We start from the raw sequence: 21,582 nt of genomic DNA on the forward strand, positions 1-21,582 counted from the left end.
AAACATGGTGTGCAACAGCATCTATAATAACATTTTTTTTAAAAACACGTAAAAAGCATGTCACTTTTTGTCACACATGTAGTTCCAATATATGGGTCATTTAATTGTGTTTTTTTTTGCGTGTCTCACATCTTTCTGCCATCGAGTATAGAGTACCACACAGAACCAACAGCCTGAGGAGTCTTGTACTTCTAAAAGACTCCCCAGGCTTCTATACACAAAACATATAGCATGGAATGATATATACCTTGTATTTTAATGCTACTTGCTTCTCTGTCTTATTTCATAAACAAACAACCTTCTTGTTAGCTGGATGAGCTGTGTATAATTTAAAACCAGCCTTACACAAAGCTAAACTATGAAGAAAACATTAGCCAAAACATGTGTCACTTGACTAATTTTTGTTTTGTAGATAACCTAAATACAGTAGAATCCTCTTTTTACAAATTGCCCTTTTACTGGAATTTAAGAACATAAGAACATAGTTGGGAATACGAGATAAGTGTATATCATTTAAGTGTATACCCCGCCCAAGTGTATTAAATGTACAGCAGTGTCACAAAGACGGCTGCAGTGGGTGACGTCAGACCAGAAACCAGGAACCAGGAAATAAACAACAGCGAGGTGGAGTTTGGTGAAGCTGAGCGATTGGTTTCGCTCAGCATTTAATAATGAAACAGACAGAAAATAAAAGGTTGTAAAGACAAAACACACAGGACACGGCACTTTCGCCAAAATAAAGAGACAAACAAAACAGACTACACAGATAAACACGGTTAGCTGATATTTTAACTATCACTTTGATTATTACCTCCATCTCCAATCCCGTTCTCTACTCTCCGAACACACAACCCAGAGTGAGTGAAAACATGCTGCTTTTATGCAGCTGTACCAAGACTCGATTGCTAATCAATCATTCAATTGAAGTCTCGGAACAACTGCATGTGAATTAATAAAAGTGCAATTCCCCGTGCTCACATATTACATTTTACCTGCACGTTAAGTTCTGTGCAATGCTCGTGCCTAAATACAAATATACATTTTAAACAACTTGTGTTCCACAGACCCATTTATATCCCGTGTACCAATGACTATACACCAACATTAACACACAACACGCAACATACAACACAAAATGCACACAGGGGTGGGGCAACATTGCCATAAACAGTTATACTTTTTATACAGTTAACTGAGCATGTGTATTGTGAACTGGTGTAAAAAGGCACAGGCCTGGCGTCAGATACATGCCTGCACTAAAATGGCTACAAAAAAGAAAGGGCTTTTCATTAAGACACTGTAAAGGACTACAACGTGCTAAAATGAAAACAGCATTTGCTACAGGTACGTTGATAATGATTTCTGTTCAATTTTCAAGTACGCTAAAATGACATGATTTTTTCAAAATATGGTAAATTGCCTGCAATTTACAGTACATACAATATTTAAATAAAGATTATTTCTATTTCATTCTTGAAAGTGAATGTGCATAACTGTGCAGTGTTTAACACTGTAACACTATTTTTACGCTTTTATAATGCTCCGAAATACTATCTACTTAGGTTTGTTTAATGTTTAAACAGGTTCACGAAATGTCAGTTAAATCCTTAATTTATTCCATAAGCTACCCGGGAAAAATATGTAAATTCTCTGTGATTTAAGTGGACCCCTAGTTATGAGAAGTCGCTAACGTTGACATCACAATAATTTTGTGTGGTTGTTTCACATTTCACAGGAAAGCTACAGTGTTATACAACACTTATACAGTGTGTTTCATCGGGCACATTACATGTCTAGAATAAAAAATACGAAAGCGATCTGACTGTAGGTTCCTTTCTAATCTACAGTTTATGTGCTGGCACCATATAAAAAGCTTTAGGCAAAGGTTGGTCAGATAGCAATACAGTGAGTGAAATGATCGATAACTGGCCAGCTGTATCTAGTTTTGTAAATGTTTAATTGTAGAAATAAAGATGATACTTAACAGTTAGATGATGACTGTACAATAAAAATGTTTAGTAAGTAATCCTAGGGCTATCTTTCTTTACCAATACTTAGTACTGACTGCGTCAAAAATAATTTGGACATTTCGGGCTGTTTTTTTTTGGGGGGGGGGGGGGGGGGGGGGGGGCAACACAGTATTCTTAAAAAAAAACAATCTTAATTACAACAGTGGAATGCACATAATAATACTGTATAAGTATGACCTCCCAATTCTAAACTTGGCTTGGTGACAGATCAAACTACAGTACAGAGAAATTAGAAGCCATTTTCTGAAATCAAACAACAAAACCCTATCTTTATTTTTGTTTGATACTAAAGCAATGTATTGTGATACAAACAGAACACCGATATTACTCAAATTATCTCTCTAATAACTACAACATATACAAACAAGGAAAGATGGTAAAGCTATAATTTAGACAGACATTGTGCCTAATGCCTTGATCAGTGTTATATACAGCACAAGTTTAACCACAGAATGCATTATTCAGTTCTCACAGTTACTGTATACAGTAACCCTCCATACTGTGTTATTGGATGTTTATACAGGTGGTCATACACAGTGTTTTAAAAAGATTACAGAGAGCCTTCTACTTTCCAGTATAATTTTGTATAGCATTACAGCAGAAGGCTACATCACAGAAGGTTAAATGTGAAAGTAATTAAATAAAATATTAGTGTCAAATACTACCCAGGCATAAAAGCATCCAAAAATAGGATACAGTCATATTTATTGCATGGATTTTAGACTTTAATTTCAGCATAGCTCATCTCATGGAGCTATAAATGATTACACATGGCACACGGAGGGACCAAAATACATTGCAGTACATTGCAAAGAGAAAGAATCTGGAACAAATTCCTGACATCAAATTGAAATTTAGCAGTGACTGGAGCAGAAGGGCTTTTCACAGCTTCCTTAGTTGAGCACAGCCTGCCCCTTGCAGTGTCAGATAATGAAGGGTCTGCCTGTGAGGCAATGATCCCAGATTCAGAACTGTTCATACTTTAGTGACTGTCTAGCACCAGACAATACAACAAACTCTGTGCAAATCATTAAAACTGAACCATTTAACCCTTTGCGGTCCTATGTTGGACCAGGTCCAACATTACAATTTTCCCTTTCGGACCCTGTTCGACATCATCAAAAAGATGTAAAGCACAGGTCTGTAGTTCTTGTTTCTCCAGAATAAGCTGAGGAAACCTTCCAATGGCCAAGTGACACCGATAGGAGCCGAACGAAGCCGAAAAAAAGGGGGCGTACCTGAGCAATACAGACAGCCCCATGCACCACAGAGATAACACGGACACAAACAAAGGAGATAGCTGCTTCCACATCCAGCGCTCAAAGAATATCACAGACATTTGCAGAACTTTTTGAGATGTTACAGTAATAAAATAATGACTCGAATCAGATTATTAAGGAGTTTGGTGATAAAACAAATGATCAGGAGAGGATTTATCAGTATGCAAGACTATGAAGAGGTATGTGAAAAATACAGCGAACAAGGCTTGGCTGGAGATGCAGTACTGATGTCCTTTTGCTATGCACTGCCTTTTAAATAAACAGAGCATGTGAAAATACATTGGACCCGACGTGCCTGACAAGCACTAAATAAATGGACTGCAAAGGGTTAAATAACTAAAGGCTGCTACAGACCAGGTGCAATGCAATTTTTCAATGAGCAACAACATACTTTTGCACCTGCATGACCATACACACCAGAAGCGACACAGACGGGATGCGACAGATTTGAAAACTGCCAGATCCATTAAAAGCTATAAAAAATTGCTTTTGACAAAACTATGATCAAGACCGGTATATATTCAACAACATGATGAGAATGAGTGTCTGATGGTATTTCAACATACACTAATCCGTCGCATATTCGACTGCGGTGGGACCTGAGTAAGGGTGGATATGTAAAAAGTCAGATGAATGAATCCTGTTTTAAATACCATTATACACAGCTGTAACAATTACTACATTCACACAATTATTGTTTTGAGATTCAGCTTTTATTAGGGAGCTCCCTAAAAATCCCTTGTTTTTAAAGACACAGGGTATTAATGTTTGTGACAGCGGAGCCGTCTGCCGTGTGGGCGCGTGCATTCACTGCTGAGTGACAGGCAGGAGATCGAGAAGGAGGCTGCAGTTGATATGCCCCGCAGGATTTATTTACATATCAACACACTGAACAGCTCCTGTGACACTAACAGCAATGGTTGCGCACGGAGCACATACAACACAGTGTACAAAACTTTGGTTGGATCTTACAATCCTGGAATGGTTGGAACTAATCTTTTCTGTTGAATAATAAACTAACGTTGCTGAAGCGATTGATCATGGCGTATAAGTGGTTAGAGCGGATATGTTGACGGGCAGATACGTGACGGATTACTGTACATGGTAATAAATCATACATACCAGGCTTATCCAGTTCCTTCAAAACGGACTCACATATACTATCCTTCATCGCTGTATCTTCATAATTACGATAACCTTTGTCATAAGCTCTGGGTATTTTTTAACAGAAAATGGTGTACACCATGTACTGAAGCTGTTCTCTGATGGGTCAATTCCTAGTTGTCGCGTGAAGAAATCGCAAAAAATAGGACTCAATCCTATTTGTTTTGCGTCGCTCCAGTGTTGTCCTGGTGCCGCTCCCAAGTCGCCTGTGGTGTGAAAGATACTTAGCAAAGTACTCCTTCTGTCATATCACTGCGCATATTCGCTTGTCTGGTGTGTAGCGGCCTTAACAATAGAGACTAGTATGCAAAAAAAAACATATCTTAACAAAGCGCTACTCTTGAATGTTTTTTTTGGGCAGATTAATACTGTAACGTCATTGGTGGTACCAGATTGGGCGTATAGCAGAATATTACATAGATACCTTACAGCTGCCTTGATTATTATACCAATTAAAAGAATGAAAAACACACCTGAATCAATGACACCCGGCCAAGAAAACAGAAATGCAGATTTTCCTGCTCAATATTCTGTACATGAAATTTTTGGAAACAAGCAGCTTAAAATGGGCAAGATAAAGAATAACAAGATATAATAAGATAGCTCCACTACCTAAAGGAGGCAAATCTACATTACATCACCACTCTATTTTTAATGTAATTTGTTATAAACGCTAAAAGGATCGAGAAGTAGAACCATTTATAAGTTTCCCAACTGTAAGCAAATGGCTAGCCTATATTCACAGCATGCAGAAATGTGTTGTGGATGCAGACATTCACTACAGTGTATTCCTGGCAATTTTCTAAAAGCACACACGCTCTCTTAAAAAAAACTATATTATATACTCTTAGGAGTGCTGGGGTATGCCATATGGAGAGCTTACAGCCTGCAGAATTCAAACAGCCTCCAGGCAGGCTGTCTATATGTAACAAGATCTGCTTCTTCATACATAAGGAAATATTCTGAGATGCAGAAGAGCAGTAAGCTGATAACACTGGAGAACATGACAAGGTAGGTGTCACATCCTAAGGGGATGTATGTGGGAACGTCTAAGATCTCCTTTTGGTTGTACAGTACTTGTATTGATTCATTCTGATTTAAATACTGCGCTGTGTATTCTTTAACTTATGTGATGTCTAATGAAACACCCTTTTCATAAATGTAGTCTCCAATAAGCTAAAGGAGTAACACATCACTTTTCATTTAGAGTATAATAATTTAACCAAATATGGAGAAAAAAATAGCAAATCCTGCACATGGTATCATTATCTGGACTAGGCACTAGAACAAAGTGGTACAAAAACAAAAAGCACTATAGTTCAGAAAGAGCAGCCATTACCAAGTGCACACACTGTCACAAGCTGTCTTTTCAAGCTGGCTTCATCTTCATCTAAAGCCGTAAGATTCAGATGTTGCTGATCAAATGGTCAAAGCCGAATTCCTGAAAGCAGATTGATTTCAGTTATGCAGGTCTTTGAAAGTTACACTTATGTGACAGTAGTACTGCAGATTTCCAGAATGCTTGGAATTATCATCTCAATCTCGCATTCTACATGTGTACCTATATGGGCCAGGTGAGCTCTCGGGTATTTCTAAATTGCTGTATCTCATAATACTTTGTAATACTTCAAGTACATTGTACATAAAACGGTGGGTTAAAGGAGTAATAACCAAGGCAACCGATAAAAATAGCTGATGCTTCCGGGTACCTTTGTTTTAGGCATTAATGCAGGTAGATTATTGGAGTGAGTTTGAACTACAGAACTGGAAGTAATTACAGTAAGTACTCTACCAGGAATCAGCAGCACATTTGAAATATCATATTTATAGCACATTTGACATATCTTTATATCCAAAATGAAAAAAAGACATCTGTAACACATGGAAAAGGGGGACAGGTGATAATGTTGTTACTGTAAGTAGGAGGTAAGAAAATGTGTAAACTTGGTGGTTTTGTGCCCAAGGCTTGCTAGAGCCAGGAATTGCTGTCTCAGTGCGACTCACACCTGGGGCACAACCTGCTGCTCTGGCATGCGTTCCTATCTGAGCCTCTGAACAAAGAAGCTGGCTCCTCCTTCATACCATGTGGACAAGTCTAACTGGCAACCAAAAAATCAATTAGGACCCGGCCACATTCTGCACAAGGGTTTTTGCTGGAATGGGATTTTAACCTCATCCCTGTCAATCTTAAATTAAAAAAAACACACAAACACACAATATAGACACAATTAAATGTGATGGACACTTGGTTATTATCACTCTGTTAAATGAACACTGAAATGTAATTAAAAGGTAGGCACATACAATTGTACTACAGTATATAGTGTGTTCGTAAAATCAGCCAGGTTTTCTGATTTCAGGCTGATTTTATGAACACACTAAAGTTTTTTTTTTTTTTTTTTTTTTTTTTTTTTTTAAAACATATCCTGATGCGGTTGAAACTACACCACAACACAACAGACTCCACACATTCTCCTATCACATGCATTTCACATCTGTAACGAATGCTTATTCTTTCTGTTTTTCTCTTCAGCAGCCAGACACAATTGAGATCTCATAAGGTACTTTCCTGCTATGGCTTTTCCTTGTACTGTGACCTCAATAATGTTTCCTCTGTGGCTGCACAATCTCACTGAACTAGATTTCTAGCCACAGAGAGCAGAACTGGAGTATATCGGCTAACAACAAAGGGACAGAATCCATCCTTATGGTGACAGAAGATGTAAAACCAATATGTTAACTAAGCGGGCAAAAAACACACACACACAAACACTTGTGTGCTATATATATAAAAGTGAATACCTGTGACTATATGAAAATGTTAATTCTTAATTTATATTTCATTGCAATTTCAAACAGACATAGTAAAATGTAGTTAGGGTTACAATAAATGATGCATTGCATTACTGCAGATTTCAGTTTAACGCCGGTTTGCTTTATCAACATTATAATAAAATAAATGACAGTGAATCTGAAGCTAATTAAAATGGTTATTTTTTTTTGCTTTGTTTGTTTTTTAATTGTCATATGCGTCTGTAACAGGGCAAAAAGCCCTGTACATGATTATTTATTTATTTTTAGAATTTTGTGATGATGGTCCACTATGAAAGGCGCTATATTAAAATATAGGCGAGGTTGGCAGCCCGTCCTCTGCCAGTTACTAATTTAAAAACTTTTGCAGATTGTGGCCAGGGTGTAATGAGATTATTGATAGTTAACCCCTCGGCCATAGCAAATAAAAGCCTGCAGCTCTCTGCACCAGGATCAGTGAAAGCGACCTGCCAAGCCTGACCTGTGTGTTTAGTTTTTCGTATTCATGATTTTGTTCTGTTTATCTGTTTTATTTGTTCTGTGAGTAGTGGTTTTTTTGGTTAAAACATTTTATTTATTTTTGTATCTAAAAATAAAAACAGTGCACGCCATGACTTTTGCACAGCAGTGTTTTTCCTTTGTTTTTCTTCCTGCATCTGGCCTGACGTCACCACACGGCTACCCTGTCACAGCATCTAATTTCCCCCCTTGTAAAACTTCGGATTGAGTTTAAAGAGGATACGTAACATAAAAAGGTACAATTTTTGTATCCAATATGAGCCAAGTATCACTGCAACATTCTGTCAAACAACAAGAAATGGAAATAATTTATGAAGCTTTAATATACTACAATGAAACTGCCATGTTGCAAAGTAAAATTGAACTGGCTTGGGGAATTTAAGCACTAGTAAAGTGAGCTTGTAGTTGACTGTCCATCAGAGACTAGGAGTACATGATTGCATGCACAATGACGTGTTTATAGTGCCTTTCAGAAGAATCCATTTACAAAGTGCTTTACTATATATGATGGGGTTATACTGTAGCTCAATCTCACCTGTAGAGTACTTTCACTGCTGTGTTGTTCTTACATGTGCAACCTTAAAGCAGTGGTACTGAACTCTAGCCCTCGAGATTAAATCCAGTCCAGGTTTTTACTCCAAGCAGGTTTTAATGTAGTTAATTAAGCTGCTTACAGGCACTAACTAATTTATAACCTGGTTGGTATAAAGACCAGGACTGGAATAGAACTCAAGGGTCAGAGTTTTCGTTGAGCTGTTCCTCACTGGTCAGTTCCCTAAACACCAGGTGGTGCGTTGTACGACACAGTCACATCCAGTGTGTAGAGGCCTTAAAGTTAAAATTGTCATTTTAATTACTTTTTATTTACCCTTAGGCTATGTCAAAAAATACATATTGTTTTAATTGTTAATAACATTTCAAAAGACATCATGAAGGTACACATAATTATTTGGCTATGATTTTAAAACTTGAGAATTAAACCAAAACTATCTAAAAACGGTCTTTACATACACTGCAGTGAATTTACCTTGGGAAAATATATAATCAGAAATATACTGGAGAGGTCACTATCAGGTGTTCTTCTATACATGGAAAGGGGTTAAAATGTATATTATGTTTACAGATAAACTAATTTACAACTACAGAGCAGCAGCTTTTTTAAACAGTTGACTCAGCTTACATAACAAAGCTATGCAATACTAGATACAGATGGTTTAAATCTGCATACACAATCGATTAGCTGTAAGTATCCAGCTTAACTGCGATGCAAACATGACACAAGGGAATGGGTTACAGGTGAGTCACTGTAGATTGGAATCAGGTCATGAATTAAGGAGAATTTACAGGGTTTGTACACGTTCTATTTATTACACTGTACTGTCAGCTAGCACTGTTCCACCATTTGCAACTTTGTCCTCATGTGCAGTATTCTTTGTGTGTTCAGAAATCACATTTATCCTCCATGCAAAAACACTGGCAAAATGGGGACACTCAGAGATAGTCATTTGTTACTATTGATAGCTCTCCCCTGTATATATATAGTCAGTTCTTAGAATGGACGTCAGGTAAATTATTAATATTGTGACATACAGTATTGGAACATTATTATTCAGCATTCATGTAGCTTTCTATACATTCTGCATGACTGGCCTATCATTCCCTATGGATATCACAAAAACAACTACCGATATAATACTTTGATTTAGAATGATATTTACTATTCTTGTCTTCTTTTTTAAAACAGAAGGTATCTGATTATTATCACCAATTTCCTTTTTGGCTTTTACAAAATGTATAACAACTTTCCCTGTTTTATACAGAATTGACTCCGTCTTTTAGTGTCAACAGCATTACTTGCCTGTGCCTTCATTTTGTAAGAACCAATGAGAAAAGGACAGAATATTGAAATTCATAGGCAGCCCCAAACTTTTGCACACCACTATATGCCGTTCACCTCTGTGCCTCTACAGAAGCTCACAAACACACGCTGTTCACCTCAGGATTAGTACTGTAAACATGTTTATATAACAAATGAATCTGAAAACTGCTGTAAGCATTCAATGAGGTATGGTTTCTAATTAAAAATTATAAACTAAAGCAGTAGATTAACAAGAGCCATCAGCCTTGCAACTTTTACAGTACTTAATAAAAGGACTGAGCAGCTGACCAAATATGTCAATTAAACCATCAATTGAGCACTTAATTAGGCCTTTCCAGGCTTAATCAACATGACCTTTTTGATCTATTAAGAACAGCATTTTTTTTTACATTACTGGATGATAATACAATTAGAAATACTTTTCAGGGTTAATAATTATACTTTATTGCAGGGATAATGGCAGTACTCATTTTTTATGAACTACTTAATGATTGTGATGACCTGCAATTATTATTGTAGCATTACCACTTCCAAACAGTTTTACTAAAGATCCTATATACACAGGATGCCATTACTTATTTTGTAAAAATATAATACAAATGTGTATATTTCTAACAGCAGGGCTTGCTCACAGAATATTGCTCCACTTTTTAGTTTGAATGGCAAAGGAGAGCACTGTTAATATATAAATAAATCTGGGCAAGGTGTTGCATTTCTTCCACATTCTATGAAGATATTGTATCAGTATATGTCAGGGAGGCTTGCAATACTGTAATAGATCATTAAAATAAACCATTCACCAGTTCAAAACAAAGATTGTTCTCATTATGTCCTATAACTAACTATATCATAAACTATATATTTTTTTAAATGTACAGTAGGATCAGCTATGCATTGCCCATAGTATATAAAGCTAACAGAACCTTTTTTTTAAATATTATATATATAAAAAGTATTATATATTTTTTATGGCTGCATGTCAGAGTTTAGTACAGTGTGGGAGTTTCACAGCTAAAGTATTTCCAGTAAAGTACAAAGTACAGCACTTGGCAGGAAATACATTAACAATAGGCCAAGTAATTCCTAACTTACATGGTAACTATTGTATCATTCTTCCTCTTCTAATTTCCTGTTTAAACGAGACTGTTACCACACCCATGCTCAAAGGTACATTAATTAAGAACAAATACAAGCAGTGGTGGTCATTATTGATATGATATGTCATTGGTCACAGTAACAGAGCCATGTCAATTATCAAGCAAAAAGGCTCACTACAGAGGATATTGGGGGAAAAAGCAATGCCACAACAGGATGTACAATCCTTCACGATATAATGAACCTTCACTAATTTACTGCTTTCAATATTTCAAGATGTTGTAGCCAGACAGCAAAATAAAGAGTGAGTACTGTACACTAGTTTGTTCTGCAGTATACTGTAGGAAACTACAGCGTTTTTGGATGGTACTTTCAATACTTTCTCAGATACAGTGCAAATACTGCAATACGTAAGACCCAGAAGAGTTAATAAAACGCTACCTCAAGAACCACCCACCAGTATTGACCGATTTGACCATGGCACGTCTATCAGCAGTGAGAAGTCTAAGCACATTTATCCTGCTAAGTGCTTTTATTAGCATTTCAGATTATGTCAAACTGGCTGTTAAAACAAGAATTGTGCCCATTAGCTAAGTTCATTTTAGCATGGAAATTTCCATTTGGGTGGCTGGAATGCTGTTAGATGTGTCTCATTAGAAAAGATAATAAACCATTAATCTATTTGCTATGTGTTATGAATGGCAAGGAATAAAAGGGGTGCTTGGAAGTAATTAACTGTTTTAGCCAACTTGTCAGAAGCCTTCCCAACCAATCAGCCCACTAGTCACAGGCAGTGATGAAGGTACTGCAAAACAATCAATCAGACAGCCCATCTCACTAACCAAATCTGATAAGGAGGAAAACATTGAGCACCTACAAAAAGAGAACACAGAGAAGGACTGAACTGGACTTAAAAGTAGCCTCTGCTGGGGCAATATGCCAAAAAGGGAAGAGGGGACTAATCACAGAGGCTCAAAAACTTACAGAACAACTAAAATGCAGGTTTGAACCTGCATGAGAACTGAGAAGAAAAAAAGTGCTTCTCAATTGCGCAAATGTTCATATAAACCAAAATACTTCCGCTAGCGACATTTTGATAAATAAAAACTCCAAAATATGTCAGTCATCAACACATCCTGAATTGTTTTGCTTTTTTATGCAACAAGTAATCTGTCCTTTTTTTCCAGTTGTTCATCTGCAACACTGTACAACATTTACAACATTTGTTTTTCTGCCTAAACACACATCATGGCCTACAAACATGCAGTGTTTACAAGTATTTACTTTACAACAGAGAAACAAATAAGCAAAAATATTTCAGTTTGCTGATAGATGGTACTTTGCTCCCATCAAATGTCTGTCTGTCAGTTTATGAGCACTCAAGAGGTTTACACCTGAATACTTGATGTGTCTGTGTGACAAAGACGGCTGTAGTGGGGACGTCAGACCAAAAGAAACACACAGTACTGCGAGATGAAATGATAAATGGCTGCGCGGTTCATTATATAAAATAAAATAGTACAAAAAACAGAACATGGCACTTGATACCAAAATAAATAGACAAACAAAACAAACTAACACTTAAACAAACAGTGCACTAACAGACAAACACGGCGAGTCAAAACAACGGTTATATATTTACGTATAGTTATCATTTTAAATTCTCTCCTCTCCACTCACCGAACACACAACCCAGAGTGAGTGAAAACATGCTGCTTTTATGCAGCTGTACCGAGACTCGATTGCTAATCAATCATTTAATTGGAGTCGCGGTACAACTGCACGTGAATTAATAAAGTGCAATTCCCCATGCTCGCATATTATTACATTTTACCTGCATGTGAAGTGCTGTGCAATCCTCGTGCCTAAATACAAATATACATTTTAAACAACTCGTGTTCCACAGATCCATTTATATCCTGTGTACCAATTACTTTACACCAACATTAACACACTACATGTAACATACAACACAACACAAACAACCCAGGGGCAGGGCACGTTGCCACAGTCTGCAAATAGGCAGGGCTGCTGCACATTGAATGCAGTCATAATAAACACTTTTAAAAAATATGTGGCAATGACATACTGTAACTGAGTAATAAATCACTGCAACAGTTGTACCAGCCTTTTGTTATTGGACACGTTTCAAGAATTCCACTAAAAGGCTATGAGCTCATCTGGCACTCTGTTCTAGCCACTCTCTGGCGACATAACAACAAGGGCATGTTACTGATGGGTAGTGCAGCATGGCAATGGTTGAGATTCCATATGAATACATTGTGTTACAAAGAAGATAATACTCTCTGTTTGGAATACTGACACTTACTTCCCAAGTATGAAAAAAATACCACAATATTGTGCTACGTACAGTATTTGAACACATCTCGAATGGTTATATCCAACAAAGAAGAGCTATATAAAAAGTATATAAAGATCTGTTTGTCAAAAGCCTCCTTCTGCTGGTGCCCTCTAAAGGAGCTCCTTGATAGATTGGGGAAAGGTCTGTGGTCTCTAATGCTTGTCGATAAATAGCAAGGACTCACTACAGCCTCCAGTGCTGCAAATCCAGCAACGTTTATATTAAAAAATGAACCAGGATCAATGTCCCTACACCCCACTCCTTGGTGTAAGATACAAGTGACTAATTACTACTGTACTGTAAAGTAGATACTGTAAAGCAGTTTAATAAAATACATTTAGAAGTGATTGGTCTGCTTGGAAGAATGAGATGATTTTAGTTTTTTTTTTTTTATATATAAATGCAAATGCTCTAATCATACCTTAATATTTTTTTCTATTCTCAGTTCAATGTAGGTGATAGTAAGAAATTAAGTGCCATATTCCATTGTTCCAAATGGTTTTACATGTAGTAGGGGTGGTGCATGCTTGGAAAATGAAAGTCCTCTATCTGTCCTTGCTTAATGTATAGTAAATGTGTACCTATTGCAGAAACCAAATGCAATAGTTGTGATCTTGAAAATATAAATGGTTGTGGCCTGAAAACATGAGCTCTATAGGCATTTCTGAGCTACAACAAAGCTTGCAGATAGTATTGAAGCTTCTTCTGCTTCAAGTACGTGCATGCCTCTTTAAATGTAGTTGTGGGAAGCAGGTCTTGTAAACAAGCTGGACTCCCTTATAAAAGTTTATAGCTTGCGGCAAGTTTGCAGCAAACTAAACCACAAAATGTCGGCAGAGGTTTGTAGTCATTTGCCAGAAGTGTCGAACTTTAAAGCAAACCTCTGGCAACCAACAGATTGATTGCCACTAATGGCAAACACTTTGCCAGAAGTTTGCCAGAAAAATTGATTGCCATTAGTGGCAAACACTTTGCCAAGCAAAAGATGGAGCAATAAAATGTATTTTTGATAAAGTGGAGTGCATAGAAAAATACTATGAATGTATAGTAAACAGACACTAAGGAACTCTATTATGCCACATTATGACATTGGGCACTAACTGTAGCTTTCCAATATCTAAAATGCAGTTATAAGGATGGCACACTTTTACAATAATAATATTTTATCATGCATCTCACTGGCTTACAGTAATATAACAACTATATTACTATATATATATTACTATATATGCATGCTGATAGAAAACTATTGTGGTAAAGGTTTTATAAAGGTGAAGTCCAGAGATGCTAATGCAGTTTAATCTGTATACCCTGAGAGTTATATTAGATTTCAATGGGACATCAGAAGGATGTTAATCTACAGTAATTTTAATTATAATACAATCTATTGCAGGCTGAAAAATGCTTTAAAAAATTTCTAGCCATCCAACGGAATCGATTAATTTACAAAAGTAGATGATGGGAGAAACCTAGAAAGCTACAAAAAAAACCAGCCTCTGTCATCAACACGGAACAGAAATAAGAAAATAGCTTAGATGAGTCAGTTCTCACGAACTCATATTCTGAAAGAAACCCTCAAATCCTATTGCCCAGCTGGAACCCTACTGCCGTTAAGAATACTACTGTAGTATGGGGTTTCAAAAAAGCCATAAACCCCAACACTTAACCCCTTAATAAGGGACAATACCGTACAATTAATCTGATAGTCATTTCTATCTGCTTTCACAATCTAAACAAAGAATGGTTATTCTCCCTGACAGAACACTAGCAATGAGACATTTTAATGTGACAGCCAAGAGGGCAACGTAATAAAGGCTTTCTCGAATAGTAACTTTATTGATTTATATCACTAACATTATAAAGAAATGATATGAGGCATATGAGTGTGTTTACACTATAAATAGGATGTAACACCTTAGAATCTGGGTTCAGTTTCAGTAGTAGGAGAATAATGTTTGTTAGTCCAGGATTCCACAACGAAAAAGCCAATAATAATGGTCCCTAATTAGTTGATTTATTGGTTGTCACGTTAGAATTGCCAAGGATGGATGTGTGCTGTGGCCGAACTGGACCCTCTAGGGACAGGAACAGTAGAAATGAAATGTCTAATGCAAATGTCAGTTTCTACACAGATGTATGTTTCTGGTGACACAATAATGCAGTATTCAAGGCAGCTGTGTCATTATGTTTAACAAACAATGCTTCAGCACCATTACTATGTGACCATGTAGTACAAGATGGGTAAAGGAAGCAAAAACATGGCTGGACTTTTATGTTACCATAAGTTAAAGCACTCATTAACAGAGCTAGCCCATTACTCCCTCTCGGGTACAAATGCATAATGATTGGCTCACCATGCGATTGGTCAGTGTCTGACGCAATGAAGTAACATCTTCAGTAGGGAAGATTCTGGCTGGCTGCTAGGTGATGTTTTGCTGGACTTTGAAAGCATTTCCAGTTTTAATTAAGCCTTGCCATGCAGATTGGTGATAATGTGCAATTATAAGATTTTACAGTACAGAATGCTCACTATAGTAAATGTTAAACTTTGCTTAAATTGCTTCTGGCAGTTTCGTATGCTCTTCAAAGGAGCAATAAAAGTTAACAGCAGACAAAACCTGTTGAATATTTCAAATCCCTTCCTGCAACAGCAAAACATTTTCTATTTCCCACAATATTGTCTGCATTACTTATAAAGGTGATGTTTGTGAAGCACATCAACCCGGGCCCGTCTATATTTTTGTAAAATAGGGGTTACAATGCATGACAGACCAGTGCTCAACTTTTGGTCACTTTTAACTGGTTTTCTTTTCTGGTCAAAGTATCAAACTAAGATAGCAATAACAAGATGGGCATGATGGAAAAGGAATATCTCTGAAATATTACAAGAAAGCCTTCAGCAATAATTACCAACAGTTAATTAAACTGTAACTTTACAGACGATAATAAAGGGTCTCCAACAGCCTGAAATGACTCCATGATCCCCACAAAGTCAAACAAAAGGTTAAATAGACGGCCAGGGGGGCTGCTCAGTCGTCCATCATTATTTCCCAGAATTATGAATATGGATCTAAAGGTTCTCATTTGATGGTTTTCAATGAATTTCAAGAACAGTCATTCTGGGTAATGTGATCAGTGCCTACAATAGTACAGTAAATAGAACCCTCAGTTTCACTCAGCTCTGAATTCCAATTTTGAAGTGATCACAGTCACCTCATCAGGATAACACTTACCTTGAATGAGTCAAGTATTGATTTTGGTAGGTGAAGTTGAAACTGCACAGAGACACTTCATCTGTGTAAATGAGTGTGTGTAAGGCTTACCTAGTGTGAGTCTGTGATGCATACGCCATCAAATCATTGTGATCGCTGAGCTGGTCTGTATTAATATTGATCAAAAATACTAAACATTATTTCAGTCTAGTAATAGAGTGGATTTTACAAATAAATGTTTTACTGAAACCTGCTCATATTATTCACTTAATAGAAAATATTTTCTTAGAAAACAGGTCCACTTCTCAGTAGACTATTGGTGCTGCAACAATAGCTTTCCAGTATATGTATGCATGGCAGTGTGTTGACTTAACTTGCAAAGGTATGTAGTGGATATGTAATGAAAAAAAATACGCTAACTCAGGAATCCTGTTTTGCTATCATTCATCAGTGGCTGGCTGGCAAAGTAAAATTGTATAACAAGTTCAAGAATTCATAAAATCAAGACTGGATCCCTGTGCTTTGTGAATTCCTGAACTTTGCCTGAACTAAGGAACACAGAGCATTATCTGTAAACCAGATTATTACACAATCATGTATTAGTTTCTGAGGTGTGAGTACTGGGGTGATGCAGTGCCATCCTTTCCAGCTATAGATTTGCACAATAGGTGATTTTTGCTGCTGGGTCCACTGTATTCAGCCTTCAGTACACATCTGTCATGACAGAGCACTTAAAGCAGGGTTCCCAAAGTGTGGCCCTCGAGTCATGTAGGGCCCTCGAGGGGGTGGTGTGGTTTGGTGTGGGAGTTTGCCCCCCACCCCCCCCCCCACCCCACCCCCCCCACCCCCCCCTTCTGACCATTTACTTTATTTTTACATTTTCTGAAAATTTTCATTAAAAAATGTGCATGTAATTTGGGGGAAATTAATAATACTTTAATTACTGAACCAGCTTGAAGTGAATACCTTAAGTTTGAGAAAATAATTATATATGTTTTAATGAATTATTTCCATAATTACACAATGATTAGTGTAGCACCAAAATTTCATAAGGCAGTTTGCTTACTGTACAGCACTTTAAATTACTCTTCTTCTGAGACAGTTCATGAAAGTTAAAACACTATTTTTTTGAGTTTTCTTCAACCAATCCATTGCCAGATCATACAAACCATGCTATGCAAAATCTGTGTTTGGGGAGATTATATATATATATATATATATATATATATATATATATATATATATATATATATATATATATATATATATAAAGTCACCCAACATCAATGTGAAAGACTGGTGGAGAGCATGCCAAGACACATGAAAGCTGTGCTTGAAAATCAGGGTTATTCCACCAAATACTGATTTCTGAACTCTTCCTAAGTTAAAACATTAGTATTGTGTTGTTTAAAAATGAATATGAACTGATTTTCTTTGCATTATTCGAGGTCTGACAACACTGCATCTTTTTTGTTATTTTGACCAGTTGTCATTTTCTGCAAATAAATGCTCTAAATGACAATATTTTTATTTGGAATTTGGGAGAAATGTTGTCAGTAGTTTATAGAATAAAACAAAAATGTTCATTTTACCCAAACACATACCTATAAATAGTAAAACCAGAGAAACTGATAATTTTGCAGTGGTCTCTTAATTTTTTCCAGAGCTATATATATAGTATATAATATATATATATAATTATATTCAATTGAACAAGTTAACTTATTTCAAGTTGCGTGTAATCTTTGTTAATCTATCCAGCCAGTAAATATTATCTCCTGACAAACACGCCAGGCTGCCCTGAAACAGGGCTTGGGGTTGCCCTTTGCTGTTATGCAACCTAGAAAAAGCTGTTATTTCTGAGGGTAGCCTCTGTTAGTAGCTGCCAGTTCTGTTGACAGAGACTGGGTTAAATTAAAACAATATATGTTTCATCCCTAACCTTCATTTTATGTGTTTGGACCTTACTGTCAGAATGTATAAAACCACTAGATTTAAAAAACTGTCACATGTTTAAATAAATTAGCATTCATATATGATCTTTGTCAGCCCCACCACAAAAACAAGGTAACGAATTGAAACATATATGACTAGTAGCTTAATATGCAACAGGTTATAAAATAATGAATCAATTTTATTTCAGTAGAAAAAATATATTAAAAATATTAATAACTTTTAAGTCTATAATTATACATTAAGTTTTGCATATGTTTCATCGTGAAGAAAATGTATTATTATTATTATTATTAGTTTATTATTATTATTATTAAAAGTGCATTTAAAAAAAAAAAAAAAAAGTTTAGGTATAACTATATTATAAACAAACAATGGCCCCTGTAAAATCCGTTCACAGGATCCGTAGTAATACAGTAATATATTTACCAAGGAAAGTGTGGAGGCTTTTATCCAATTCCTCCTTACGTTGTCAATTAAAAAAAAATGATCCAGTAACGTTACAAACGTATTTGTTAACAGATCTATTTTCGGTTCCCAAGTTTGAAAACAACGATGCTGTGTTCTAATAACAGTAAAGTGTAGTAATAATAATAATAATAATAATAATAATAATAATAATAATAATAATAATAATCATAGATTGATTTTTTTTTACTATACCCATTCTTAACACGCAGACAGTTTAATTCGGTTAAACCATTACTACAAGAACTTAACTGCAGTCAGTGACCTCTTAAGGCACATGTCCAGGGCCCCCAGCTGAAGTATAACCGCAACTAAATATGGTGTGCTATAAATGCGTCTTTTTTTCGCTGTTCACATATTTCTTATGTCAAAGTGCGGGGTATGGACCCGCACATTTTTAATGGTGTGTTCGGGGGAGGCAGGCGGGGGGGGCCTGCCCCCACCTCCCTGGATCCCGTACCTCTGCCACGGACTTCATGCACTGAAAAAAAGCATGTCTTAACACATACAGTACTGTGCTGTTTCCAAACTGTCTGGAAAGGTTAAGTCGGAATACGACAAAAATAAAACTAGATTTTTCTTAAGACAAGAATTCCTATTTATGTCCTACTGTAATATGGTCGGGGCGACCATTGTCCCCAGTGCCCAGGGGTCTCCGATGTCTGACGGCTCTGTCCTATTCAACATAGTCTTCCAAGATAATAAACAGCTACAGTCCAAAGGTGGTGAAAAATCTTGACGCAGAACCTCTTTTTTCAACACGTAAACAAACGCTGTTGTCAGGCTACAGTTTAAAAATGACAACACTGGAGTGTTTAAAAACATTGACTTGTTTTAGTAAAGTTAGAAAAAACAAATATCAATTCTAACTTGAATCTAGGACACTTGTTTAAGAGTTGGAATACTTAAGACCTTTGCTAGAACGGATAGTCAGTATCAGAAATGTAGCACATGCTCACTCTCTACAAGAATGCCAGCAGCAGCACCAGTGCACATTAAATTAGGTTAATTTTAGCGATCCCCTTACCTGCAGGACACTGTGAGCTCAACTTTAGTGGCCGGGATACTGGCATGGAGGGGGTCGAATTGTCCTATGGACGCCATGTTCATGAAGCCGTTGTCCATCTCTTAGTATTTATCCAGTCGCTAAAACTGCAATCAACGATCCCATAAAGTACACAATAGCATGTGAGAAAGAAGACCAGCGCCAAGGCAGGAAAGAGCAGCGGGGTGATGTCACTTCAAAACAAACACAACGTCACCAAAGACTCCTGACAGCATTAGCTGCTAGAATGCTGGAATGGAGCGGGGGGGGGGGGGGGGGGGGAATCGAAATAAATTCATTGGAGATTTCAGGAGAGGAAAGTCAGCGGAAAAGATTGGTAGGGTGGATTAACCATGTGCGTGCCGGATACTATTTATACCCCCTACATCTACACATAGACTTGTCATGTAAATTAATCGCATAGGCGTAGAATATATATAACTACTTTTATTAACCCTTACCTACTGGCACATTTCAAACAGCACTTTGACCACAATGAAAACCGCCATTATTATTATTATTATTATTATTGCTATTATAGAAACCATTATCATAATAATATAGTTAAATCATTATTAATTATCAGGGTATTTTAATATGTAATTTACAGACATAAATGTTTAAAGTAATAATATAATATAATCGACTAGATCACTTTTTTCAGTTACTGGAATGTAAAAAGTCTATAAAATCCAACTTGTATTCGAATTTGCTACTGAAAATGCAGATTTACAATAATCATAATAGACACCAAAATGATCTCACACATGTCAAATACGTCTTATCAGCATAATAAACCTTACAATATGCTAGAGGCCAAAATGTCCAGATGTTCAGTATTTATATTTATGTACGGCTCCTGTATTGTCTGTATTCCAGTTTCTCGAGGCAAAAGGAATTCGAGCGGGTTTACAGAAAGAAAAGCAAATGCACTTCCAGCAAGGCGTGCCGTTGTCTCTTTACATCAACGATGTGCCAGGCAGACTACTCGCAAAGTGAAACTGATTGAAATTGTTTCATGTTGCCTTTCATTGCCTTTAAGATGCCTTTCATTGGGCTGGTCAGCATCCTAAACTGCAGTATACTTTTGATTTAGATATGGCAGCATGAACTGAGGATCAAGTAAACACAAGCAGTAGTTGCCTCAGGCAGTGATCAAGGCAAGAGAGGACCACCAAGTACAGTATAGTATTAGTTTCATAAAAACTTGATCACCCAGACTTGCATGTACAGAGCTATGTTTAATAGTATAGCATAACAAAGCCCAAGAATACTGTGGTTTCTTCAGAATCAGACAAGGGGCACCCAAAATATAGACTTCAATAAATAGCTCAGCCAAATCAGGTGATAGTACCATTAAAAAGTGACTTGCATTTGTGATGTGTGAAATAGCATCTTTGAAGTAACTCACAGAAAAGCGATGGTTCTTGGTGAGTCACATGAGCATGATTCAAATCCTGTACCCCCCCCCCCCCCCCCACCACCACCAACCAAGTTGCTGATCAAATCCCACTCACTCGCCTCAAGTTGCCGATCTTGGCTGAGAACGCTCAGGGAGTGCTGCATTGGCCTTTCGCTCCCCTCAGTTCGGGGAGGCTGTAGTTAGTTTGAGGACATGGCAAACGGGAGTAGAGCTTAAAAGATCATTTCTAGATATCAGTACTTCAGTATTGTGATCTTGACATAACCATCTGCCATGTCCTCATGAGCCACCATAGGACGAAACACAACCGTGTTTGTAACTGCAGGAAAATATCAGATGAT

The 21,582-nt window shown here is 36.8% G+C and overlaps 1 protein-coding gene across 1 annotated transcript in view; it reads right to left on the bottom strand.

Annotated features, from left to right (window-relative positions):
* The window catches only part of LOC121319762 (copine-8), a 139,102-nt gene extending 119,037 nt beyond the window's left edge, over positions 1–20,065 (bottom strand). The window contains exon 1 of the mRNA XM_041257552.1: positions 19,801–20,065. Within this exon, the coding sequence (XP_041113486.1) occupies positions 19,801–19,898 (98 nt within the window). The 5' untranslated portion in view covers positions 19,899–20,065. The remainder of the gene's footprint in view (positions 1–19,800) is intronic.
* Positions 20,066–21,582: the final 1,517 nt, after the last annotated feature.

This window comes from Polyodon spathula, chromosome 8 (assembly GCF_017654505.1).
Source record: "Polyodon spathula isolate WHYD16114869_AA chromosome 8, ASM1765450v1, whole genome shotgun sequence".
Classification (NCBI taxonomy): domain Eukaryota; kingdom Metazoa; phylum Chordata; class Actinopteri; order Acipenseriformes; family Polyodontidae; genus Polyodon; species Polyodon spathula.